We start from the raw sequence: 24,097 nt of genomic DNA, 5'->3' as shown, positions 1-24,097 counted from the left end.
ACAGGTAAATAGGGGTATTTCATGTTAATTGGAGTTGTTTACATTTTGAAAGCTTTCTGCAGTACACAAAGCTCCCTTCAAATACAGGTTCTTCTTGGACTCTAGGCAAAAGTAAAATGTTAAGTCAAATTAGCTGAGGACTGTTAGGATGTTAAAGGAAGGTGTGCTGGCCTTGTGGGAGATGGGAAACAACCCAGCAGTGTCAGTCCATCTCTGTAGGACGTACAGGAAACACTATACAATATTAATAGCTCTCTTAATTGAATTTAGGATGTTCTTATCTAATCTGTTTGCCTAACAAGAACAGAAGTATTATGCATACACACTAAACTTATAATTGCATTTTCTTCAAAGAGCAACATCTTCTGAAGTATTTAATTCCAATTAGGAAATGATGTTTGACAGGAAGCTGTCCTATATTTCATAGAAGTGCTGGGAAAAATCTGAACTCATGTCTTGAAAGTGATCCTTTGCATTTGGCTGTATGCCGTGACCCATAGTGGTGGCTTAATCTCACGTCTGCATTTACTGTGTCTTGGGGATTTAAAGAATAGCAATTGCTGCGTTCCCAGTTTGTAACGAATTGCCCTGAACTGCTCTACCCTCCTCTCTGATTTGGTTTTGAGCCTCGAATACGTTGAATGTGTTTTCCTTGGGCTGGCTGGGTTGCAAGTGTGATTCCTGGCACTGTAACAGTTGGTGTCAAACAGCCCATCCTTCATCCCTGCAGGAGCAGCTGTACAAGATGCATCACTGGCAGCAGCCGCAAGTCTATCCTCCCCCATCCCATTCCCACCCCCAGCGGACATTCTACCCACCACACCCCCAGATGCTTGGCTTTGATCCTCGCTGGATGATGATGCCCTCCTACATGGACCCTCGTATGGCCCAGAGTCGCACCCCTGTGGATTTCTACCCTTCAGCCCTTCACCCTTCAGGTAAGGTGTTTCCAGTATTTCCCTTTATTGTGGCCATTAACTTTCCAGATACCAGACAAGTTACTGCAGCTGTTTCTCAGACCTAAGACTGGAAGTTGGTTTTCTGGATTGTAGAACGCAAGGAATGTGTTACAGTCCTAGAGCTTCTGTGAGAGCCCAGGTGCCTGATGTCCTCAGGACTGGGCTTTCATGGGCTTTCTGGTCTGTGTGTGTTGGGGGGAGCATTTGAGCTGTTGAGATGGTTACAGCTGTCCTGACTTTGTTGTGCTTCATCCACCTGCCCTCTGCCCAGATTTCATAGCCTGATTGGCTGTGATTGGCCTTCTCTAGGGATGGGAAATTTAGGCACAGTTGAGGGCTAAAGAGAAAGCAGGGGAAGTTGGGAGGGAGGACCCCTGCCTGCCCATCCCCTGCACTGCAGTGGGAGATCTTAGCAGCTGTGGAGCCAGAGCAGTTGTAAAGGCAGACCTTGCCTATTCCATGAGAGTGTTTGGGAGTGACTGTAATTGTTTGAAATCTTGATAGGCCTTCAAGAAATGTGACAGAAAAATTTTGTAGTTCCCGAGCTGTGTGCTTTTAGCACCTTTTTACCTTCTAACTGATCTTCGCAGATGTGAATATAAACATTGGGATGTATAAATCGTTCCCTTGAGTTTGCAGCTTGTTTTATATACCTGTTTATTTTCAAGCTAGTGATGGTGTGTGGTGTGTAAGCTGGTCTCTGAAAGCTGTGTCACCTTCTGTATCATTCCCAGTACATTCCCCAGCTGTGTGTTTCCCAAACACAGGCTCCTTTCTTACAGAAAGGTTTCCATGGCTGCAGTCACCCGCAGCCCGGGAAGGAAGGAGAGTCAGGCTAGCAGTAGTAGACTGTTAATTCTTTTTGGCAGTGAGATCCTAGCGTTAATGGTGTGAACTCTGTCTTGACCAGGAATTATGAAGCCCATGATCCAGCAGGACTCCATCGGTGGGAGCAGCTGTCGGTCTGAAGATCAGAACTGTCAGGCAGGGCAGGCAGAAAGGAAAGCTGCTCCCATGGACCCTGTGCCGGTGTGGGGCCAGGAGAGCTACACATCTCTGCAGAGCAAAGGGTACTCCCTGTCACATCAGAAACAGGCTGACAACATCACCATGGAGGGGCTGCATGCCAGGTGAGTGCACAATTCCTGTCTTCACACGTGAGGCAGGCTGTGGCAGGAGGCCGTGCTGCCATTACAGGTCATCTCCTACTGAAAAGCGGGCTTAGAGTTGACCCAAAAACTGTCTCTGAGCAGGCCAAGATACTGATCTGGTAGCAGCCTTACACTGTTGAGTTCCTCTGTTGTGAAGGTGCTTATGGACTGAGTTAACTGAGTTTTTCTGTCTGAGGCCAGTCTGTGCTCACCAGCCTGGAGCTTTGCAGGGCTGTTCAGTAGGAGCTATGAGTCAGAAATTCTCACAGGTTCTAGTTTGTCTCCTAATTCTTTGATATTTCCTGAATCCAACTACTTGTTTTCAGATCTCCCTGTATGTTGGAGACTGAATCTTCCTTTATTTCTGAAGTTTGCTGCCCATCATAGGAACTGCTTTATCATCCATTGATTTGACAAGCCAGGCGATACGGCTTGGACTGCCCAGCGTTCGTGTATTTATAGGCCTGTTGTCTCCTGATGTAGAACAAAGCCTGCTTTATTTTTTTTCCACCTCTTGCAGTCAGCTTGGGCCCCTGGCCGCATGCTGTGCTTTCCATTAGCTGACTGTTTTCTGTTTGTTGTTTATCTCCTCCTCAGGAACGACAGCTCTTACTCTGCCTCTCCTGGAAGGCCAGAGAGTCTGAGCACGCAGCGAGATCTCTTTGAGGAGAGAGGGGAGGAGTACTTGAATGCTTTTGACAAGAAGGCCCAAGCAGACTTTGACAGCTGCCTGTCTTCACAGAGGCTAGGCCAAGATCTCTTGTTTCAGCACCAGGAGAACGTGCAGGAAACCTGCCCTGGCAGCCGGCACGCAAACCTGAGGTGTTCACCGCTCGAGCCTGATTTTATCCAAGCAGAGAAGAAGCCTGAGTATAACGGCTGGGATATCAGCCACCATCAGAAACCCTCAGAAACTACAGCGGAAGTTGCTGAAGAAGCTCCCAGGGATGAGCAGTCGTTCAGTGCTGACCCGTGGAAGAAAGAAGGAGCTAATACCAAACAGCCTGCTGAGGAGACGACGGAGTGGACCCCTGAAATCCGAAACACAAGTGGTCAACAGCAGGAGCAAACTGGGAGGACACGACGATCAGGCCCGATTAAAAAGCCAGTCCTGAAAGCCCTCAAGGTGGAGGAGAAGGAGAAGGAGATGGAGAAGGTTAAACTGGAGGGAGAGGACACCTCACGCTCACTGAAGGAGAAGGCAGCTGTTCAGAAGGTGGAAAATGAATCAGACGATGCTACAACCTTGCTGAGCTCCACGCGTTACCTGCTGGATGACAAAGGTTCTTCCCAAGCCAGCCTTGCTCGAGAGGCTGAGAAGTCGCAAGAGGAAGAGGAGGAGGAAGAGGAGGAAGAGAAACCAGAAAGATCCTGGGAGAACAAGCTGTCTAGAGAGTCCAGTGATCTCCCTCCCACGAAAAGAAACAACTGGATCTTCATTGATGAGGAGCAAGCCTTCGGTGGGAGAGGTCAAGGGCGGGGGCGAGGGAGAGGCTTCAGGGAGTTCAGTTTCAGAGGCCGCGGCACTGTTGTGAGCACTCGGGGGGTCTACAACAACCAGCGGAGCAGCCGAGGGCGAGGGCTTCGGGAGTTCAACCAGCCTGAAGATTTCCCCAGAGGCAAGCCAAGGCGCCGCATTGCAAGCGAGACCCATAGCGAAGGGTCGGAGTACGAGGAGCTCCCGAAACGTCGCCGACAGAGGGGCTCAGAAAACAGCAACGAAGGCTCCGTGCTGGACAGGGAAGACAGCGATTTGAAGAAGGGAGACTTCAAAGAGTCGTGGAGGTCCAACAAAATCTATTCAGATGATCACACTAGTCTGGACCCTAAGATGAGGGCCCCGAGAGCTTTCGGGAGGTCACTGCCACCAAGACTGAGCAACTCCGGCTACGGGCGAAGGGGTTTCATGGGTAAGGAGCCCACCCAGTGGCAAGGCAGGAGCGGGGGAGCAGGGTGGCAGGAGTACAGCCACACCTCTCCGTCGGATGCTTTTGGGAGCAGGCAGCAGTCTGACAGGGACTACATCCAGGATTCTTACAAGCACGTGGATTCCTTCTCCAGCCGGGTTTTCGAGGAGAGTCATCTGGATGACAAGAGGCACTTTTTCCAGGAGGATTACTCGGCGGATCAGGAGAACATAGAGAACAGGCCCTTCCGCAGGCGGCGTCCCCCGCGCCAGGACAAACCTCCACGATTCAGGCGCCTGAGGCAGGAGCGGGAATCGGTCGGGCAGTGGAACCCCGAGGAGGGAGCCCCCAACCTGCTGCCCAGCCAGTGGCCGGGAAGACCCAAGCTGCCCATGGCGGAGAAGAGCAGCATCTCGGGCAGGCGGTCTCCTGAGCTGTCCTACCAGAACTCCTCAGACCACGCCAACGAGGAGTGGGAGACAGCTTCTGAGAGCAGTGACTTCAGCGAGCGGCGGGAGAGGCGAGACGGAGTTTCGGAGGGTGAAGGGCAGCTTGAGGGCGGCCTCGGGAGCGGTAGCTTGGGAGAGAAGAGAGAGCTGGCGAAGAGGAGCTTCTCCAGCCAGCGGCCGCTCGTGGACAGACAGAGCCGCAAGGCTGAGCCGGCAGGCTACGTGGAGCAGTCGGTCAGGAGTGGTGTAGGAGCAGCCTCTCGATACGAGAGCCAGCAGAACGGGACGCTGATCAAAAGCAAAAGGTAGGGTTGCATCCTGACGTGCCAATAGATGCCTGTCATCGGGTGTGCAGATGTCAGGGCAGTGGGGAAGGGATGGGTTGTGAGGGGGGAGCCGTTGCCTGTTTCTCTCAGTCTAGTGCAGGTGATTCCCAGCACCTCTTACCCAACCTCATGATAAAGGTTTTTGTCAGTGTGTGCTTCACAACCAGTTGATTCCTTTACTACCACACTGGAAATCCAGTCGTGTGGAAGTTCACAACAGTGTAGGCATGACAGACCTCTGAGTTCCTGCCCTTCTTTGTCCTAGTTTCCTGCCAAGACAGCTCTGCACCCTCTGGTCTGCCTCTCACTAGAGGCTTGGAAGATAATGGAGGAAATCCTGATTTGTAACTCCAAACCTCTCCTGCTGTGGGTCCCTCAGGGAATGTGCCAGAGAATAAAGCAAGGGTTGGGTTTACCCGGCATGGGTTGCTGTGGCTTGTGCAGGTTGAGCATCTCTAACCTGGCTTCCCAGGAGCGTGGTTGTGGCCTGAAAGCCACGTGTCATTGCCACTCCTAGCCATGTCTGAGCAAGGATTCTCTCAGTCCTTAGTGGAGGCTGGTGATGAATGGTAAGTGGTGCTGTGTGTTCCTAACCTGCTGGGAGGAGCTCTACCCATGAGTACTAAGGATTAAGTATTTCATTGCAAGCGTCTAGTGAAGAATCTGATGGCCACCAACATCAGAGACAGGATGCTGGGTTAGCTGTGCCTTGGTCCTGGCCAATTTGGTAGCTACCTTATTACTTTCCACTCCTAGGAACAGGAGATAAAGGTCCTTGTGCAGCTTCATTGTATTGGGTTTAAAGCACTGACAAATAGGCAACTTGTTCCTTGCTTGGCACCCAGCTCCCCCAACCCCAGGAGGCAGTAGCTAATCGTAGCTTATGTGGAAGCGAGGGAGAGGAGAGCTGATGTCGGGAAAGATGCATGCTGGTAGATAGAGAAAGTAAGGGAAGGGGAAAGCTGCTCCCTGCCCCTGCTGCCTTTAATCATGCCTCTTTTTTGAGTTGAACCCTTGGGGAAAGGATGTGTGGATGATGGTCAAAGGGGCAAAAAATTCTGGGAGAAACAAAAAGGGGAAAATGACTTTTTTGGTTCAGTGTTGCCAGTTTCTCTCCATCTTCCTTCCCTTCAGCTTATGCCTGCCGGGAAGTGTGTGCCAATTGCAAAGACAAGCAGGGGAACGATTGGGGCAGTGTCACAGGAGGTCAGGAGACACTGGTTCAGAAGCACAGAGCCCTCCCATGGGGACAGGCTAAGTTATCAGCTCTGTTGGGGAGCAACCTGTTGGTTGACTCATGAGCACAGGTTCTATTTCCATCCCATTTCCTCTTCTAATGAGTTATGTGCTCAGAATTAATATCTACCTTCAGTTGTGCAAAGGCTGAAGAAGAATGAGATGTGATTAGAAACCTGGCAAGGAAAATGCATCCCATGGGGTTTTGTTTGTTTTCTTGCTGCTACTTTTCATCTTGTAACAAATCTAATTCCTTTCTCTTCTTTCCTTGTAGATCTCCAGAAGAAGGAGGAGGCCTTGGGAACACCAGTGGTGGAAGCAGCCACTCCATTTACAGCCTGGATAGGGCTTCCCATGCTAACTCAGAGAGTGCTGAAGGGCCGGGTAAAAAGCCAGAGAAGGAGCCCAAATCCACTGCACAGAGAGCAAGCGAGAAGGGAGAGGTGTTGTCACAGTTCGAACTGAATTATGGAAGTGAGTGTCTTACTTCTTTTCTACGGGATAACATGCTGTGACCGACTTCAAGCAAGGCAAATTCAAACCAGTGTAACTTAATAAATATGTGTCTAGATTATTTTCTTTTTACTTACACAGGAAGATTCCCGTGCGTCTAAATAGGGATGACATGGAAGGCAATTGGGTTTTAAATTTAAAACCCAAACTTTCAGCCAGATCTGACAGAAATCAAATCTATCTTCCATGGAAAGTTTGGTTTTAGTAAGCTGTTAAATTTCAAACCCAAAATACATTACATAGTGAGAAGGAAATTGAAAGAACATCTAAAGTGGGCCTCGGGTTCCTTCCTGCTGATAACACATCTGAAGTTACTTGAGCTAACACATATTCCCAAGCTCTCCCGGCTGGAGCATGCTCACCTTGAGGCAGAGGACAGCAAAGCAGTGGTGGACAATGTGACTAGTAGATGTCTGTTCTGTGCCTTAGTTTTCAAAGCTTAGTTGCAGTGCTGCTGGCTGAACTTGTTTGCTTGTGGTATGGATTCTATTTGGAACACACTCTTAAAATAAGTGCAGTTATAAAGCTTTATATGCATACGCACATGCACAACTTTTATTTTTTTTTCCCATGTGCATTTTGTTTAGGTACCATCATTGATAATCGGGTGTCGAGCACAGCGGAAGAGAATGAAGTAGGTTCAATGGCAGGTGAAGGCTTCATTGAAGTTCTTACCAAAAAGCAGCGCCGTTTGCTGGAAGAGGAACGGAGAAAGAAGGAACAGGCTGCTCAGGTAAGGAGTAGAAGGCAGAAAAAACTTGAACTGTTACGCTGTTTTGACAGTAGTCAGCGGTACAAGGCCCCCAAAAGTGTTTGGATAAGCAGAAAAATGCAGTTGGCCAAAGTAGGATTGATCTGGTATCAGGCCTGGGAAATGTATTTTGGCTCTGATGGCAGGGGCTGTTGGTTTGAAAAGGATAGTTTGAAGATTTCTGATTGTTCTCATCTAGCAGAATCATTAATTGTGAGTCAAGGAGGGTTTTTTAAAGTGAGACTTACTCAAAGCAACTTGGCTTACTGAGCCTGTTGGTGGGATACTGGGCAGCAGTGAGCAGTGGAGGACCTCTGCACCCTCTGGCCACATCAACGTGTTACTGTTAGAACAGGATGTGGTAGCGTCTTTGCCAGGCTTACCAGCTTTGTGTCTGGGCACCTTACCAGAAAGAAAAACAAACTGGAACTCTCACAGTTTTATGTTCAGAATAGGGTAATGGAGTTGATTTAAAATAAAAGATTTAAGACTGTAATGTGGAGAGCTTAGTTAAGTAACATCTAGGAGGGAGGAATTTGTCTGCATGTACTAGGAGAAAAGAATATTTTAACGTGAAAGGAGATTTAATAAAATGTGGAGGATGAAATGCAAGTAAAAAGCATCACTGGGAAATGCTTTCTGGCAGAGGAGGCTCGTGGTGGGTGGAGTAAATCTTCCAAGCAAAGCTATAAACGCCTGGTTGCTTGGTTTTTAAAATTAGCTGAGGACAACGTGTGAATGGGCAACAGGAATGGTCTTGAAGTTTTAAAGGGATGTGCTTCTCCCTCTGTTCTAAGCTTGGTACTGTGAAAGAGCCATCTCTGTACGGTGAAATTATGACTTGATCTTGCTTTGTCTGGAGCGAAGAAGAGGAATTAAGCAGAACAAGTCTGATGTACGAGTGATACCACTTTGCTTTGTGCTGCGAACACTCCCTAGCCCCCTGAAAAAAAAAAAAAAAAACAACATGCTGCTGAAGACAGCATTTTTTCACGTTCTTGTGAAACACAGTTCTGTTGCATGGGTTAGAGGCTCTTGACATTGCAGTGTTCAGAAACCCAGGGATCAGACTTGCCTGGAGCAGGCTTTGTTAGCCCCAGTTCAGCGACAGGTCTCACAGCCTGTATCTTTTCTCTGTCAGGCACCAGCTAAGGCCCGCGTCCTTCAGTCTCGCATTCCTCCTCGATTTGCTAAGAAGCAGAACAGCTTGTGCTTGGAGCAAAGTGATGTAACAGTGTCTGGAAACAGCCTGGGCACGGAGATCTGGGAGAGCAACAGCCCAGGTAAGTTTGTATGTTTGGTTTAGAGTATTTAATGAAACTGGGGAATCCTCAGGTGTGTGTAGGAAGGACAGGGTGTCCGTGCTTATGAGGAGACAACTTCCTATTTTCTGATGCTGGAGGTGGGAAGGGAGCTAGCAGACATCTGTTCAAAACTGCACTGTTTAACCATCCTTCTCTTGTTGACCATGTCAGTCTCCTAAACTGGTTCCTGGGCCTTCTTGTAAGATCAAGGTCCTGCGCAATGTTTTTCTAGGCTTGTTGGGTTGGATCTACTTCAGCTGCTTTCTTATTGTGCCTTCCTCTTTTCTCATCCTCCATCACTGAATATCTAGAGCCTTCCTTGGTTCTATCTCTGCTCCTTCTGTCTCCTATCATTCTCATGTTCCCAAAGAAATCTCTTGTCCCTGTTCTCTACCTCCCTCTCTGCAGCCTGTCTACTCTGTGCTGTCATGTCTCAGCTGACTGGGGAGCAATGGCTTTTTGTGGTGGTGAAAATATCCTTTCTTGTGTCCAGAAATGGGATGTTAATTGTGCAGCATGCGTGGTGTACAAGATGTGCCCACAGTTTCGTGTTAAGCAGCTGAACTCTGCCCTCCCTTTTCTTCCAGCTCTTTCCGTTCAGTCTCCTGGAAGTGATTCCTGGAGCAAGCCTGTAAATACCTTTAATGGTACTGAATCTAGCTCCGCTGAGGTAAGTGGCACCTAATGTGCCATTCAGGTATCTCGTGTACGATGTACTGAAGTAGGTGGCTTATGCTTCTCCATGCTCCATCTGTGCTTAGTGACTGTCAGCTCTGCTTGTGCAATTTTAAACTGTCTCTCTGCAGCTCTGATTTGAGCTTCATGCTGCTCTAACCTAGAGGGCCAAGTGATGTGTAGCGCTACACATGGGTGTAAATCTGTAGTAACTCTCTGGTAGGGGTATTCCAGGGTTATGCTCCTAACTGGAGGCAGTGCGTTGTCCAGGATGGTGGAAGCCCATAGCTAATTTTTGTTTCATTCCATAAGCAGTGTGTAGCTATAGCCTAAACGCAGGGACGGCAGAGGAAGTTCCAGAATGCTTCACCTCTGGAGACCAGAGCCCAAATCTGGTTTGGGTTACAAGTGTAATGAGTTTGGCAGTCTCTGCCTTGTTGCCACGTGCGACACCTTTGCCTTTATTCTAAAGCCAGAGTCGGGTTAATGCTTTGGTTAGCCCAGCTCAGAGTTGTGTGGAGGTGAAGCAGTAGCCAAGGGATGCTGCAGGTCAAGACCAACTCCTTGCAGTTAACCAAGAATGTGATTTGAAAAGGGGACGTGGTCTTGCTGTTTTCTGGGATTTTTTTCCTCTTTTGTGGAGCTGGGTCGGAGTCCGGGGCTTTAACACATTTCGTGCTTTGCATAGCAGGGTTTTAAAGGCAGCCAGGGGGATAGTGGCATTGACTTGAGTGCGGAGTCTCGGGAATCCTCCGCGACCTCCTCTCAGCGCAGTTCTCCATATGGCACCCTCAAACCAGAGGAGATGAATGGGGCTGGCCTGGTGGATCCAAAGCCTGACTGCCAGAAGGAGCAAGTGCAGAAGCAATCTGATAAAAAGGTAATCTGGATTTGCAGCCAAGCCAGAGCACGTAGTGAGAGACCTTGTGAAGTGGTTCTGTTGTTCTTGATAGCATTTTTAAGGCTTGAGATTGGGTTATTTGGTCTTTGTGTCTCAGCCTCTCTGCTTTCCTGTTAAGGATTCAGATCAAGGCTCAGGACAGAACAAGGAACACAAGCCTGGACCAATCGGCAACGAACGCTCCCTGAAAAACAGAAAGGGTTCGGAGGGAACGGAACGGCTGGAAGGGAATATTCCCCCTGTTAACGGGGTGGAAATTCACGTGGATTCTGTACTTCCTGTGCCACCCATTGAATTTGGAGTAAATCCTAAAGTGAGGATTGAATTTAATTTTATCTTCTTGGTGGTTTGAGCTTGTCGAGATGTGGACGGTGGTTTGAGGCAGCAGGATTATTTAGAGGAAGCTTCCAGCATGTATGCTGTAGCTTTGCCTTAGATTTCATTATTGACACAAACCAGGTGCTCAAGATGTCTTGGCAAATGCATAATGTCCTTTTAGAAATAGTGTCCCAAGGACCAGTTGGGGTGGTGACAGAGGTGATGGACAAGATCATGGCCTTCTAAAGCTTTGTGTGCCTCTGGGGGTTGTCTGCTACTGAGTGCTGAGAAGTGTCTCCATGTTCTCTTTCAGCAAGGCTTACTGGAGGACAGTCTTTAGTTTCTAGTGTCATGATTCAGGCTAAATTCATTAACCATGAGAAGCAGGTGGGTGGCCCTCAGGCCTCGATTTGAATTTTGTGTGTTCTGCTTTTTCAGGACTCTGACTTCAGCTTGCCACCTGGTTCTGCTTCTGGCACTGCAGCTAACCCTGTCACCAAATTGCAGGATGCCTTGGCCAGTAATGTAAGTATTTCTTTTTTTTCTTTTGGCCTTGATTCATCTGAGCCTCTCCTTGGTTAAATCTCAGACACTTCCAAACAGAGCAAGCGTATTTATTTGCAGTTGACTTAACACTTGATGCTTGGGCATCACATATGACTAAAATCCATAATGGATATCTGTGCCCCCGAGGTACCTTGATGAAATGAGCATGGCTAGCTCAGGAGTGATACAGAGAGCAACTCCATTGTCATTCAGTGACCTGTGTAAAGCAAGAGGTTTAGCAGATCTCTGAGGTCTCCAGTTTCCTGCCCTGAGACACAGAAGAGAGCTGATAATGGACGTGATGTGGATAGTGGCATTCTTAGGCCAGGGCTGCTAGCTTCTTCAAAACACCTCATCTGCCACAGCAAGGCACAGAGCTGTATCTTGTTAGCCAGGCTCTCTGAGAGGTTTTCTAGCTTGTTCTAGCCATCTGTGTATTTCATTATTTTGTATGAAAGAGTTAGCACAGCGAAAGCTCAGCTTGTGACTCAGCTGTGGACAGCAATGTGAAAAACTCTCAAAGCTGCTTTTGAGATGCCTTCAAGTTTGTAGGCTGTTAGATTTAGGAGGTTTGTCTTAAAGGGTCTTTCTTTTCAGAAGTGCTCTTTCAGAAACAGATTCTGTCAGAAATTCAGGTAGATTCCAAATACGGTGGGGGGAGCACTTCTGCAGAATGAAGTTACTAGGTCAAATTGATGTTTAAATGGAAGCTGGTGTAATTCTACATAAAGGGAGTCCTTGCACACTGCCAAAGCTTAATTTATTCCATCAGCAGAGTGGATAACAGTTGAATGCAGCACTTAACTCCTGCAGTACCACTGAGGATTCAGTCCTTTGAGGTGTAGTTACTATAGCTGCCAGCTGAGGCTCTGGTGCCTCTTGAAATTCTCAACGGAGTTACAGAGTATTCACCATTTACCAATCTCCCCTCAGGCAGGGTTAACGCAGTCCATTCCCATTCTGCGAAGAGATCATCACCTCCAACGGTGCATTGGCCTGAACCCAATGTCCTTCCCCACTGCAGACCTTACTCTTAAGGTAGGTAAGCTGGCAGGTGTGCTCGTCCTAGGCCCGGCTGCCTTGTCTTCTTGACCAGGGTAGTGAGGGTGGAGAGATCTCTCCCAGAGTGTTTTGTCAGGCACTGCTAAATCTTTAATTAGCTCCTGTAAAAGTTATGCATATGTTCTATTCAGCATGGGAGGACAGGGGTGGGTTCCAACAGTCCTGGATGCTGAAGTCCTTATTGTAAAGTAAAAAAAAAAAATGTCCAGCAAAGCTTTCCTGTTAGTGACTGTCTCAGTAGCTGGATAAGATAACTAACCAGTAATCCTAGACACCTACTGGTTTAAAAAAGAAAAAACGCAACATGAAAAACCACTTTACCCTGCACCCTCTCCCCCCCAAAACAGTTCTGCAAATACCACAAGCGATGAATGTTTTTGATGGATGCTTGCCCATTGGGAATGGTTCTGAAGCCCCTTGACCTAAGCCGTGCTAGCTTTCCATTAAGCTTAGACTGGATTGAATTTGAAGTAAGAGTTTACAGATGAGCAGCTCTAGGCCTCAGTGTTCCCCTCCACACGTGAATTGTCTGCAGTTACTGCCCTTCATTTCCGTAGATGGAGTCTGCCCGTAAAGCTTGGGAGAACTCTCCTAGTTTACCAGAACAGAACTCTCCAGGAGGTGCAGGCTCGGGCATCCAGCCTCCTTCCAGTGTTGGAGCTTCCAATGGTGTCAGCTACAGCTCTTTTGGTGGAGTTTCTATGCCTCCTATGCCTGTGGCGTCCGTAGCACCTTCTGCATCTATTCCAGGTATTTGCAAACTGCAGCAGTAGTACTTGCACTGTTTGGTTGGATTCTAGTAGAGGGAGCACGGTGAGAAGAGCTTCCATGTAAATTAACAGACCGGTTGGTATTTAATGGATCCATGAGGAGAATCAGGCAAGATGGAAAAAGGGACTGTTTTCCCACATTAGAGAAGGTTACTTGAGTATTACCTACCCATCACTGTGTACTCAATAGAGTGGAAAGAAAGAGAAGAAACCTATGGCTGAGACACCTAATGCCGGTATCAAGCATTCTGGTACTCACTTTACTATGTAAAACTTTCTGTGTGTCACAAGTTCAGAGTACATTTTGCTCCTTGTACATAACAAAATACCTTACAGTTTGCATAACTCTGGGAGGTGAGAAGGTGTTGCTGTCCTTGAATTACAGAGGGAAAAGTTAAACACCATCTAACTTGACTGTGTTTATAATTAGGGAGAGTGTCAGGAAAAAAAAGAGAAGAAATGTACCTGGACTCTGATTCTTGGGTCCCAGAAGACCTCTCATGAATGCCTTTCTTACTTCTCAATTCAGGAAGGGAGTGGAATGTGCTGGGCAGAAGTGATAATGGGGCCACTGTAGGGAATATATTTGGAAAACAGATCAGTTCCAAGCATGGTGATTTCTTCTCTCCTCCACCCCGCCAAATTCTTCCCCCTTTTTGCTTGAAAATCCCTTGGTTCGAATATGTAAACAAAGGAGTGGCACACCACTTTCTTTTTGGTGCCACCCTTTGGTAAAAAATGACTTTAGATTGCTTGTGTGAAGGTCTCACACGCCATGTTTGCCCTTTTCATCCCTCATAGCTGCAAAGGTAAAATGATTGTGGAGTCGGTTTCTGGCAGATAGGAGAAGTTTGGGGCACAGGTGGCCAATTCCTGAACTGTTAGTCTTGACGGACCCACAGGTCTCTGCAGTGTGCCCTGCCTGTACCCTGAGTTACAGCCTGTCTTCTCTGATGTTCAGGTAACCATATTCCACCCCTGTATCTGGATGGCCATGTGTTTGCAAGTCAGCCCCGCCTGGTTCCTCAGACAATACCTCAGCAGCAAAGCTACCAACAGGTAAGGGAGAAATCAAACTAGCTAACGGTTTCTCAGGAACTCTTTCAGGGTCAGAAACAAGAAGTCTTTAGCTTCCTTGAATGCTGCTTCCCAGTAGGTGTTACAGGTTAGTGAAATGAAAGGGAGGGAATTGCTTTTTTCTTTGTACCAGTGCTTTTGTATCAATGCTCCTGTTCCGTGGAAGAAGGAGGGGCTGGGTGAAGCTGCAGTGTAGGTAATTGTCACGGCACATTGACTCACTGAGGAAAATGATGGCTTTTTAAGAGCCTGGGAGAGCTTCTGGCTGCTCTCATACCTCTCAGTCATCTTAATTTCTCCTGCAGGCTGCTGCTGCTCAACAGATTCCCATTTCCCTCCACACATCCTTACAGGCCCAAGCTCAGCTTGGCCTGAGGGGTGGTCTGCCTGTTTCCCAGTCCCAGGAGATGTACAGCTCCATACAGCCCTTCAGGTAACTGCTTCCAGTTTTTCATTTCCTTGTGGCCTTAACTCGTCTGTTGCTTATGGAGAAGTAGATTGGTCAGATACTCTGTACTCCTCTCCTCTTCCTCCTTTGACATCTTGTTTCTATTTCATAGTAACAGTGCTGGGAAGCATTGGGGTGGAGAACAAGGATATCAGGGTACATAAGGGCTCTTTGTAGCATGCTTCTTTGTAAGACAGTGGCAAAGAAAAATTGTATTTAGTTGTAATGCCTCAAAGGGGGAGGCAAATCCTGAGGAAGATGCAGAAAGAGGAGGTTTGTGGGTTGGAATACAATTTTTTTAATGAGAAATTCAGAGCCTGCTGCTTACTGGATTTGGTTTATGACTGTGCTAAGAGATGGCTTGATCAGAGCTGAGTACCTGCATAAGGGCATTACATAACATTTTTTATTAGATAAAAACTGCAAGACGAGAACAGAGTGAATGTTTGCTCTTTGGGGAAAAAATAGTAAGATTCAAATTAGAAATCAAACTAATGTAAGAAACATCGAGAGTACTTGGCCAAAAGAACTGCTTACTAGAAGTGAAGGAATGAGACGTCCTCTTCAGAGTTGGGCTGGCTGTGAGAATCATTCTGCCTAAGATGAGAGCAAGTGGTCAGAATGGTACTTTGAGGCCTCAAAACTAGACATGGAGATTTAAAAAAATAAATTGCTAGAGCTGGCTGAATCTTTAATTTCTGATTTCTACTTTGCAAAACTGCTACAGACTTCTGGTAACTTGGATCCTCTCCTTACTGCTAATCCAGAGCATATTGTGCAGAACATTAGTATATAAATTTTGGATGGGACATGCTGTCATTCTGTTGAATGTTCCTGCAACACAAGGATGTGGTTGTAAGGGCTTAAAAGTGGAAGTAAAAGAAAAATCCTGTATGTAAAAGAGACTGCATCTTAGTTCTAAGCTATCAATTCGGTAGATACTCTGAGATCTACTTGCAAGCCACATCTATCTTGATAGTGGTATGTGTGTACAGTCTCCAAAGGTTTTCTGCCTAGCGACTTAAGCATGTTTTTCTTCCCCAGGTCTCAGGTGTACATGCACCCCAGTCTGTCTCAGCCCAGCACGATGGTCCTGACAGGAGGCACTGCTCTGAAGGCTCCGTATTCCGCCTTCCCAGGCATGCAGCCCTTGGAGGTGGTGAAAACCCAGTCTGGGTCCCCCTATCAGCCCATGAACGGAAGCCAGGCACTGGTTTACGAAGGCCAGATAAACCAGGCAGCTGGGATGGGAGCCTCCCAGATGATGGACTCTCAGCTTACACAGGTTAGGAGCAGGACTTTTCAAGCCACTCGGTTGTGCAGGGTTCCATGTGTTTCTGGGACTGGATTGGATATTTGTGCTTAGTCATGTGTTTCTGTGGGATAAGCTCTCTGTAAGGACAAAAGGCTTCCCCAAGAGACTCTTCTGTGAGTCACTGAGCCATTGTTTCAAACATGTAGCACCTTTATTTAATGTGATTCTTGCTGATTACTCGTCTGTCCCTGCTGAGATGCCCGTTTGTTTTTTCTGACTTGGATGTCTTTGGCCGCAAGATGAACGTTTCATGCAGAATCAAACCTTACAGTACTTCCTGGGTAGGAGGTCATGATGTGATAGTTGTCCTAAAAGTACCACTTTCAAGAGCCAAATTCCCATCTCTCAGATTTAACATAGCTTTCAGAGTAATTAATGTTTTAATTAAAGCTCATGTATTTTCTCAGTTCATTTGGAATCCAGGTGGTCTTAATTTCTGTTGATCTGTTTGGCAGCATCTTAACAAGACTTTTACTGTGTGCCTTGGTGTAGGGTACAAAGCTTTTGTAAAACACCATTCAGAAAAAGACACTGAATCCCTTTTGTGAGCATAGCTGTGTTCGTGGATAAATGTGTTCTGATTTTGATCATTGATTTTTTTACTTAAACAGGGTTTTCTGTGTTGTGACTGACTTAAAAACAGTTAATTCTGAAAGTAATTCAGCTGAGGAAAATACAGAGAACACTGCCAAATTAAATATTTGAGTAAATGCTTTATCCATAATAACCTGATCTCTTATGCTTGGATCACTGGGTAAATTTAGCCTTAAATTTTATTATTTTTGTCACAAAGTGGTGTCATAGAACCTCCCAAATCCAACAGTTGTGAGGAATGAAGGAAAAAAATAAAGAGAAAGGAGACTGTTGAATCATGAGCTGCTTCTTGTAAATTAGGATTAATTGTTGCCATAATTGGTTTGAAATTCATTGCAGAACATAGAGAGGTAACCGTTACTTGCTCTAGAGTTCCACTCCCCAAAACATTTTGGCATGAAAGTAGAACACAATTCCTGATTTAGGTACTAAAGCTGCAAACGGTGTCTGACACTGACTGAGCTGTCTGATGCTGCTGTGGGATCAAGAGAAAAATCAGCCATGCAGAGACCATGAGGAAGCCTGAAGAACGGGATGTAGGTTCTAGGCAAGGAGAGGAGCCCTGTGGCTGAGCACAGTTATGTTAAATCAATGCTATGTTAAAAACCCAGCTGGTAGGGTGTTGGCAACACTACCCGCACATGCATTTCAGCGTGAAATTTGCTCTGTTACATTAATTTGCATTTACTCTGTGCCAGACTGCACCGTTAGTGAGATTGCTTTTAGCAGTGCTGTGCTTTCAGGGTATTGGGAGAGGGTGTGTCAAACCCAACACCACTGCTGCCATTAAGTAACTACATGTCCTTATCACACAGTTAACAATGCCTGTGCCTGGCTCCCAGCTTCCTCTGCCCCGCTATGGCTCTGGCCAGCAGCCCCTGATTCTACCGCAGTCCATCCAGCTTCCTCAGGGGCAAAACCTGCCTGTAGGAGCTCCCCGAAGAATTCTCCCTCCTGGATCGCAGCCTTCAGTTCTTGCTACCAGCAGGGAGGTAAGGATTAACTCCTGCATGCTCATCTTGGCGTTCATTAACCCCTTTTGCACTGAAGTTTTGCTCTTTGATCTTGCTTGTTAAAGGGGATCTTTAAGTATCAAAGCCAAGGCTTGATGTAAAAATGGAGCCCTTTCCTTCTCATCTCAAAAGCACAGGTCAGCAGCCTCCTAGGTTTTGCTGCTGGCCATCATTCTGTTTCCAGGGAGCCCCATCCTGCCTTGATCCAGTTTGGAGTCTCCAGTTTTATTACATGTTTACACAGGTTTCCCCAGAGTGCTTGAGGGGTGGTGAGCTCCAGACACAGTTGGAATACTGCCCAGATATTTCACACTGTTGTGAAGCTTGTCCATTTGAGTAGGTATATTAATGTCATGTCTGGTTTGATGGATTTGTATCATAAGTTTTTCTACTCCAGGGGAAAGAAAGCACAGCAGTTAACTTCCAGGTTCAGTGTTTGCTTGTGCTCCTGGCTTGTTGATTTAATACAAGCGGATCATTTCACTTACAAGCCTCATTTACTTCACCTGAAAAATGTTTCTTTTAATGGGAATGATGGGTAGAAGGGCAAAAACTTGGTTTATATGTTCATATGAAGTCATATCCATTACTGTGGATGCAAAGATGATGTTCTCTCACTCATTTTCCTCTGTAGTCCTCCCAAATGGAGATGAAAGGGTTTCATTTTTCTGACGGTAAACAGAACATGTCCTCCGGAGGGTCTGTACCATCACCACATGCATACAGGTAAATGCTGACGGAATTTAGCCTCTGTAGTCAGAACAGGGAAGTGGTAGTGTTCCCCATTTGCAGAGACGTGGTGCATACATCAGTGCTCTTTAAGATCTACTTGGATTTTCTTGTGTAGAATGTGCTTACTGTAGTCCAAATCCTTGTATTAAGTTGTATGATTGTGGCTTTCAGTTTTGAGTAGAGCCCAAGATGTCTCTGACTTGGTCATTTGTGCTTGTGGGAAGTGCATAAAGCTGTTTTTCATGTCTTAAAGGCAAATTGGAATTGTGTTTTTTTTTTTTTTTTTTTTTGGTTCCTTGTTAAGGTAGAAAATTGGGGAACACTGCCTAAATGTTTTAGTTCCAGCATGGTCTCATCTTCTCAAGATGTGAGATGCTAATGCGTAGACATTCCAAACCTTCAGGTCACTGAGAATTTGGGGACTTGCAGTTTATTTATTTTTTTAACCTCTAACCAATCCATGTGTTGTCTTTTGGGCTGGGGAGCTCGTTGATCTGCACAGTACAGACTCATGCCCTGTCTACTGCTGCTTTCTACAGTCCTGTTTTCTTTCACACATGAATAAGGTTCTTGTTCCATTGTAGAATTTACTCCATGAATATTGTCGACTCTTCGATTTCCAGGCCTAGCTCTGCCAGCCCAAATGGGAAGCCGTCTGGACCAGCAGTTAGTATGGGCTCGGTGCAAGGACACTATGTACAACAGGTAGTGTATGTCAGCACTGTGACCCCACAGCGTCTGTGCTTCTAGTGTCACACTGGGGCCTTGTCCTCCAGAGGGGTGGCAGTGTAGTAAAGCTCTACGTGGAAGTTGTTTTTCCTGCAGGGAGGGCAAGAGAGTGGATGATGGGTGGGTGGGGACTGTACCGAGCCCGTGAGTAACGCTGTGTGATCGGAGATCAGGAGTAGGGGATCACCTGTCCTATGGTGCTTATGTTTTTTGCCATTGAGTTTTTATGGGCTCTTCAAGACCCTTATGTATAAGGTGTTTTAGGGAAAACTGAGTAACAGAACAGAGATAATACCTGAATTTTGGAGCAAATTTGATGACTTGCACGAGTGATGGTCACGGTTGGTTTTTGTATCTGCGTACAAATATCTGTGCTCTCTAATGCCTCCTTTCTGTGTATTAAAAGGCAAAGCAGCGGGTGGATGAAAATAAAGCCAATCTGGGAGCAGTAAAGCTGCAAGAAACAGCATCCACAAACCAGATGAAGCCAGTGCGCACAGGAGCGATCAAACCTCAGGCAGTAAAAGTGGAGGAAAGCAAGGCCTAGGAGCACCTCTGATGCCCAGCTGGTCCTGAGAGGCACTGTAGCTAAGACTGGACCCCACTGGATCTCCTGAAAACTTCACCAGACCTACTCCCCGCCCCACACTGACTGACTACAGCGACATCATCCGAGTCCCTCTTCCAACAAAGCAGTTTGAAACAGTGGATATGACATTGACCTGCTTGCTTTAAAACAAACCAACCGTGTGACTTTTAAGTGGCTCGAGCCTTTTCTTATTTTTTTTTTTTTTGCCCCATGCACAGGTAGCTGTGATAGCTCACTTGGCAAAGCCCATCCTTCTCCTTCCCTACTTCTGTCTAAGCAGAGTGGCAACTGGGGGAGAGGGGTTAGTTTGAGGTTTTTCATTTTAAAGGCAGCTGAGGTTTTTACAGAGAAAAAAAGAAGCTATATCCTTGTTTATAGCAGAACTTTTATATGTTCTATCACTTTTTCCCCCCCTTCTTTCTGCTTTCCCCATTCCTTCCAGAAAATAAGTCCGTTTAACTAAAATTATGTTCTGACAGAACCCTCCCTAGTTTTTATACATGGTTCTGTGCTATGCTTAGAATCAAGACTCCTAAACTGAGTTGGCTTAAGTGTTTTTTTCCCAGATGATCTAACCTTTCAGATTAAGTGGAAAAACAAAACAAAAAAAAAAAGAAAACACAGGACAGTTATGGCATTCATTAATTTTTCAGTATTTTTGTTTTAAGCTAGAAGCAGTGCTTGCATTAGAAATCTGTACTGAAGGTATATAGTAAGTCAGTACATTCATCTTGAAACTTGCACCACTTTAACTGTAGCTTTGGGGTGCCTTGTGCACAACAAAATGTGGCATTTTCGTTTTAAGGAAAAGCACCAAAATTTCTGTTGCAAGCTCCTCTGGATCTGTTTTTTTGTTTCAGATTTTGTTTTAGTGACTGCCAAACACGCAGTGAAATGTAAATCATGGATTTACAAAATGTAAAATCTTCTAAGCGAAATCTCCTCATCGCACATGGGTCAGAAGAGTTGGCTAGCACCAACGGGTTTGTTTGGACTACTTTTTGTAGTTGTGATGCTCTCTTATGCTCCCTACCTTGGCCGCTCTAATTCTTCGTGTCTCCTGAGACTTGTTCTATATTGAGCTCATCCCTTGGGGCTGCTCTCCTAAGCTTTGTTCTTCTCCCTCTTCCCTTAGTCGGTCTTTCTGTTCCTGTCATGGCCTCTTGTAAAATTTGCATAGAAACGCATTAGTAAGGGAGCCCCTCTGCAAGGCAGCCTTTTTAGCACACTTGGAACCTCCTTTTTTCGGTTGGAAGCGCATGGTTACAGAGCCAGTTTGGAATCATCCTTTTGATCTCCTTCCCCAGGTGAACAGCAAAGGGTTCTTTAGTTTTGATGTAATTGCATATAGCACATACACGGTGTCACAACCTTACACTTCCTCACCAGTATTTGATGGTATATGAAAGGAGGGTCCCGGTGGGAGTGGGTTGGGTTTTTATTTCTTCGGTTATTTGGTTTTCGGTTTGTGTGCTGCGTGTGTGTGCGCGTGTGTATGTAGATTTTAGGATGGACTTGCAAGTTCCTGAAGGTGCTTGGAGTCCTTCAGCTGATTGTAGTCTTAAGTATCAGCTACTTTCAGCTAACCTGGTTTGTGTTGTTTAGCTCTTTCAAAATGTGAAGTAGGCTGGTCACTCTGAAATGATGGAAAGAAAACTTCATTTCCACAGTAGGTGATAGCTTGCTAACTGGTTGTGCCGTCAGCATCTGCTAGATGGCAGCAAGTCATTTGTTGGTGGTTCCAAAGAAGATATTTTGAACAAAGAATGTATTTGGGAAGGGATCTGAAAGGTGTTCTTGTTTCTTTTCTTGTTGCTTTTTTCCCCCTTTCTTGGAAAGATCCTTCATAACTTTCTAGGGATGCATTTGAAGTTTTAAGCTAGGTATAAATAAGAATTTTATACAGTAGCTTTAAAAAGAGCTTAGAAACCTAAACTAACTTAGAAATAGTATGTTCCCTCTCCACAGGTGTCCCCGTTGACTGTGGCAGAGAACCTGAAGGGAAAGGGATAGGATGGTACTTTTAAATAAAAGTAAGAGCTCTTTTTTTGTTCCTCATGTTTTATGGATTTTTAACTTCAGAGCAGTGTGTGCCAGAGTACCTCCCTAGAGTACAGGGTTTGAGATTAAGCGACAAATATTTCCTTAGCTTTCAAACATCTCCCAGACCTGCTTCCTCATCTGCTAGTCCTGCTCCCGACATTTTCCAAAGATTGCTCCACTAGTAAGTCATCCCACCCCCCTTTTTTATTTTCTTCCTTGGAATATCATGAACAACAGAATTGTCTTTAATTCTTTTTTTTTTATTATCCTCCTGCCCAGCTGGCCCTAGCTAATATCAGCTCAGAATCTAACTGTAATGGCTAAAGAGACTTATCCAGGCTCCCTTCTTCTCATCTCTTTCCTACCCTAAACACACTACTTAAGCTTTACAAAGACACTAACCTCTTTCCTCCCACCTATATGACTTTAAAATGGTCAAATGTGTTGGAGAAACTGGGTTATTGATAGATGCAAGATATTGCAGTCCCTCTGGTGTAAATGCCATCAGAACTACGATACTTCCTGTTGAAAAAGGTCACCCTTCTTTCTAACTCCCCCCATCTTTCCCCCAACAGAATAAAACACTAGAATTTATTTATACGTATTTGATGTTGTAGGTCTAGGTGAAAAAGTAATTGTTTCACTGCTCTATTTATATATTATGTCTGAATTATTCTGTGCAGGAAAGGCCAAGAAATGCATGTGAGCTTCATTCCATTCCTCTCCTTTGCGTGACTGTCAGCTGCAGTTGGCAAGACGCTCTTTCACTTAATGGAGTTTTGTGTGTTGGAAAGCAGTTTTAGAGCCCAAATTTCTAAGGTGCAATATCCTTCTCTGGCATTTGTTTTTCTTTAAAGCTAGCTTGAGGTTACTGCATTTTGCAGTGCTCTCAAGTCGCAAGGAAGGTCTCTGATCCTCAACGTGCAGAAATGCAGGGGTGCTGGTGCACTGATTAAAAGGTCAGCTTGGGGAAGAGGAGGATGGAGATGTACTGAATGTTGAGATGGTTTATAGGGGGATACTTCTGCTTGCCATCTATATTGCTGAAGGGTAGGGTCCTGATGATTTATTCCTTTGCGAGTTGCTTTTGCTTTTACTGGAAATCTGGTACTAAATTGCAGGCTCCTGCTGGAAGGGTGCAGTGTGCAGTGGGAGGGAGAGGTAGGATCCATATTTTCAGCAAAAATGGGTGAGGCAGAAATATTCAGAGACTGACTTTACTGCTTTTTGTGCAGATGAAGGCCTGAAGCACATGCGTAACCAGCTCTGTATGCAGTGATTCACGGCCTAGCAGCTGCGTTCAGTGCTGCTTTCCTCTCAGCTCAGCCTGCTTTTGGCTCTTGAGAGAGGAAAAAAAAAACAGGTTAGGGGAAAAAAGCAAATCAGAGGTGTAAGCAGCACAGTCACCAGTGAAACAGGTATTGTTGATCTCTCATAATTCACTCCTGGCTCTGCCAGGTGACAGCTCTACAGTCAGTAGTCAGTCCCTCTGAATGTGTTTGCAGCCCATTGAACTCCACATGTGTTCGTGCTCATGCAGAGAGGCACTCCATTTAACAGTTTCCTTGCAAGAATGCTGCAAAGCTACAAGCTGCCCTGTGGTTCCTGTGTATTTATAGATATATATGAAAAAACGAGCTTAGCATTTTTGCTATGTCTCACCTTCTGGCAGGCTACTATATTCACTTTGAAGCGAGCACCACTGCATGCGAAGGTCTTGTTCTGTTGCGTTTTGTTAACCTTCTGTTTTGCTTCTGGCTAGTTAAGCACAGGTTAATTCCTTGTAGCGTGGGTTATTTTCGATGTACAGCAGCCTGGTTTCCTTACAAGAGAGATGCACTTGTAAGAATTACCTTACAACAGGCATCGGGATACTTGGTTGTGGCCCGGCAGTAGGAAACGAGAATTTTGCTGAAGCAGACTGCTGCCTGTGATGCGACAGCAGCGATCCACCTGCGTTTATTTGTTTTATTGTTGTTTTGATCCAAAGACCACCACATTTTCCTAGCGGCTGCAGGCACCCACTTGTGTTTGCTGTGTCCCCGCCAGCTCAGGAGGGCTGCGGCCGCCCCCGTGACCCTGGAATCACAGCAGCAGCAGCGAGGCGCTCCCCCCTTAGCATGTCTCAAGGCGTCGTCCTTAGCTGGAATCCTTCCTCTGGTTCTGTATAAATTGCATTTGTTGTTTCTCAAGGGGATATTGTACTCCTTACAGCTTTTAACCTCATGACCTGTATAGTAAATCTTTTTTGGCCTTTCCTCTCTTTGTCTTTTCATGTAGACCAGATATTTGAAAGGGCAGACGATGGATAATTGTGTAACGTGCAACCTGTTTATATTTTTTGGAAACTTTTACTTGGACCGGAACTCGAATCACGGCATCACCAGGCCAGTTGCGGCACACTCTTTATTGCCCTTTTTCCTCGTTTCAGTACCTATTGTTTCTCCTTTCAAATATGTGATTGTATTAGCTCTTTCCATATGAAAGAATTCTCCTTATTTAAATAAAAAAATTAAAAAAAAAATAAAGCAGGTTATGCTTTTCTCAAATTCTTAAGGCCTTCCTCTCGTTCTTTTAGTTAAAGGTTTTAAGGCAAACGGGGTTATTTTTAAGATTTTTTAAAGAAAACTACGTAGCCCTGCCAGGACCCAGCGCCGTGTCCCGGCGTGCTTGTACCCTGCCAGGACCC

General features: G+C 45.8%; 1 protein-coding gene across 10 annotated transcripts in view; it reads left to right on the top strand.

Annotated features, from left to right (window-relative positions):
- PRRC2B (proline rich coiled-coil 2B) overlaps positions 1–23,957 on the top strand; it is a 49,660-nt gene extending 25,703 nt beyond the window's left edge. For 3 of the 10 annotated variants that reach the window (XM_027471078.3, XM_027471077.3, XM_038188131.2), the window contains exons 14-32: positions 731–938; positions 1,870–2,089; positions 2,708–4,771; positions 6,303–6,502; positions 7,129–7,274; positions 8,434–8,575; positions 9,184–9,266; positions 9,960–10,151; positions 10,291–10,485; positions 10,929–11,015; positions 11,970–12,074; positions 12,656–12,848; positions 13,830–13,927; positions 14,251–14,378; positions 15,438–15,678; positions 17,118–17,294; positions 17,950–18,041; positions 18,632–18,752; positions 19,183–23,957. In XM_027471078.3, the coding sequence (XP_027326879.3) occupies positions 731–938; positions 1,870–2,089; positions 2,708–4,771; positions 6,303–6,502; positions 7,129–7,274; positions 8,434–8,575; positions 9,184–9,266; positions 9,960–10,151; positions 10,291–10,485; positions 10,929–11,015; positions 11,970–12,074; positions 12,656–12,848; positions 13,830–13,927; positions 14,251–14,378; positions 15,438–15,678; positions 17,118–17,294; positions 17,950–18,041; positions 18,632–18,752; positions 19,183–19,323 (4,833 nt within the window). In that variant the 3' untranslated portion in view covers positions 19,324–23,957. Of the gene's footprint in view, positions 1–730; positions 939–1,869; positions 2,090–2,707; positions 4,772–6,302; positions 6,503–7,128; positions 7,275–8,433; positions 8,576–9,183; positions 9,267–9,959; positions 10,152–10,290; positions 10,486–10,928; positions 11,016–11,969; positions 12,075–12,655; positions 12,849–13,829; positions 13,928–14,250; positions 14,379–15,437; positions 15,679–17,117; positions 17,295–17,559; positions 17,898–17,949; positions 18,042–18,631; positions 18,753–19,182 lie in introns of those variants that run through there. The other 7 variants (XM_027471081.3, XM_027471079.3, XM_027471080.3 and 4 more) reach the window with 7 other exon arrangements.
- Positions 23,958–24,097: the final 140 nt, after the last annotated feature.

Source organism: Anas platyrhynchos, chromosome 18 (assembly GCF_047663525.1).
Source record: "Anas platyrhynchos isolate ZD024472 breed Pekin duck chromosome 18, IASCAAS_PekinDuck_T2T, whole genome shotgun sequence".
In the NCBI taxonomy this organism is placed as follows: domain Eukaryota; kingdom Metazoa; phylum Chordata; class Aves; order Anseriformes; family Anatidae; genus Anas; species Anas platyrhynchos.
The sequence above is the reverse complement of the archived record's forward strand: the minus strand, read 5'-3'. Positions and strand labels throughout refer to the sequence as shown.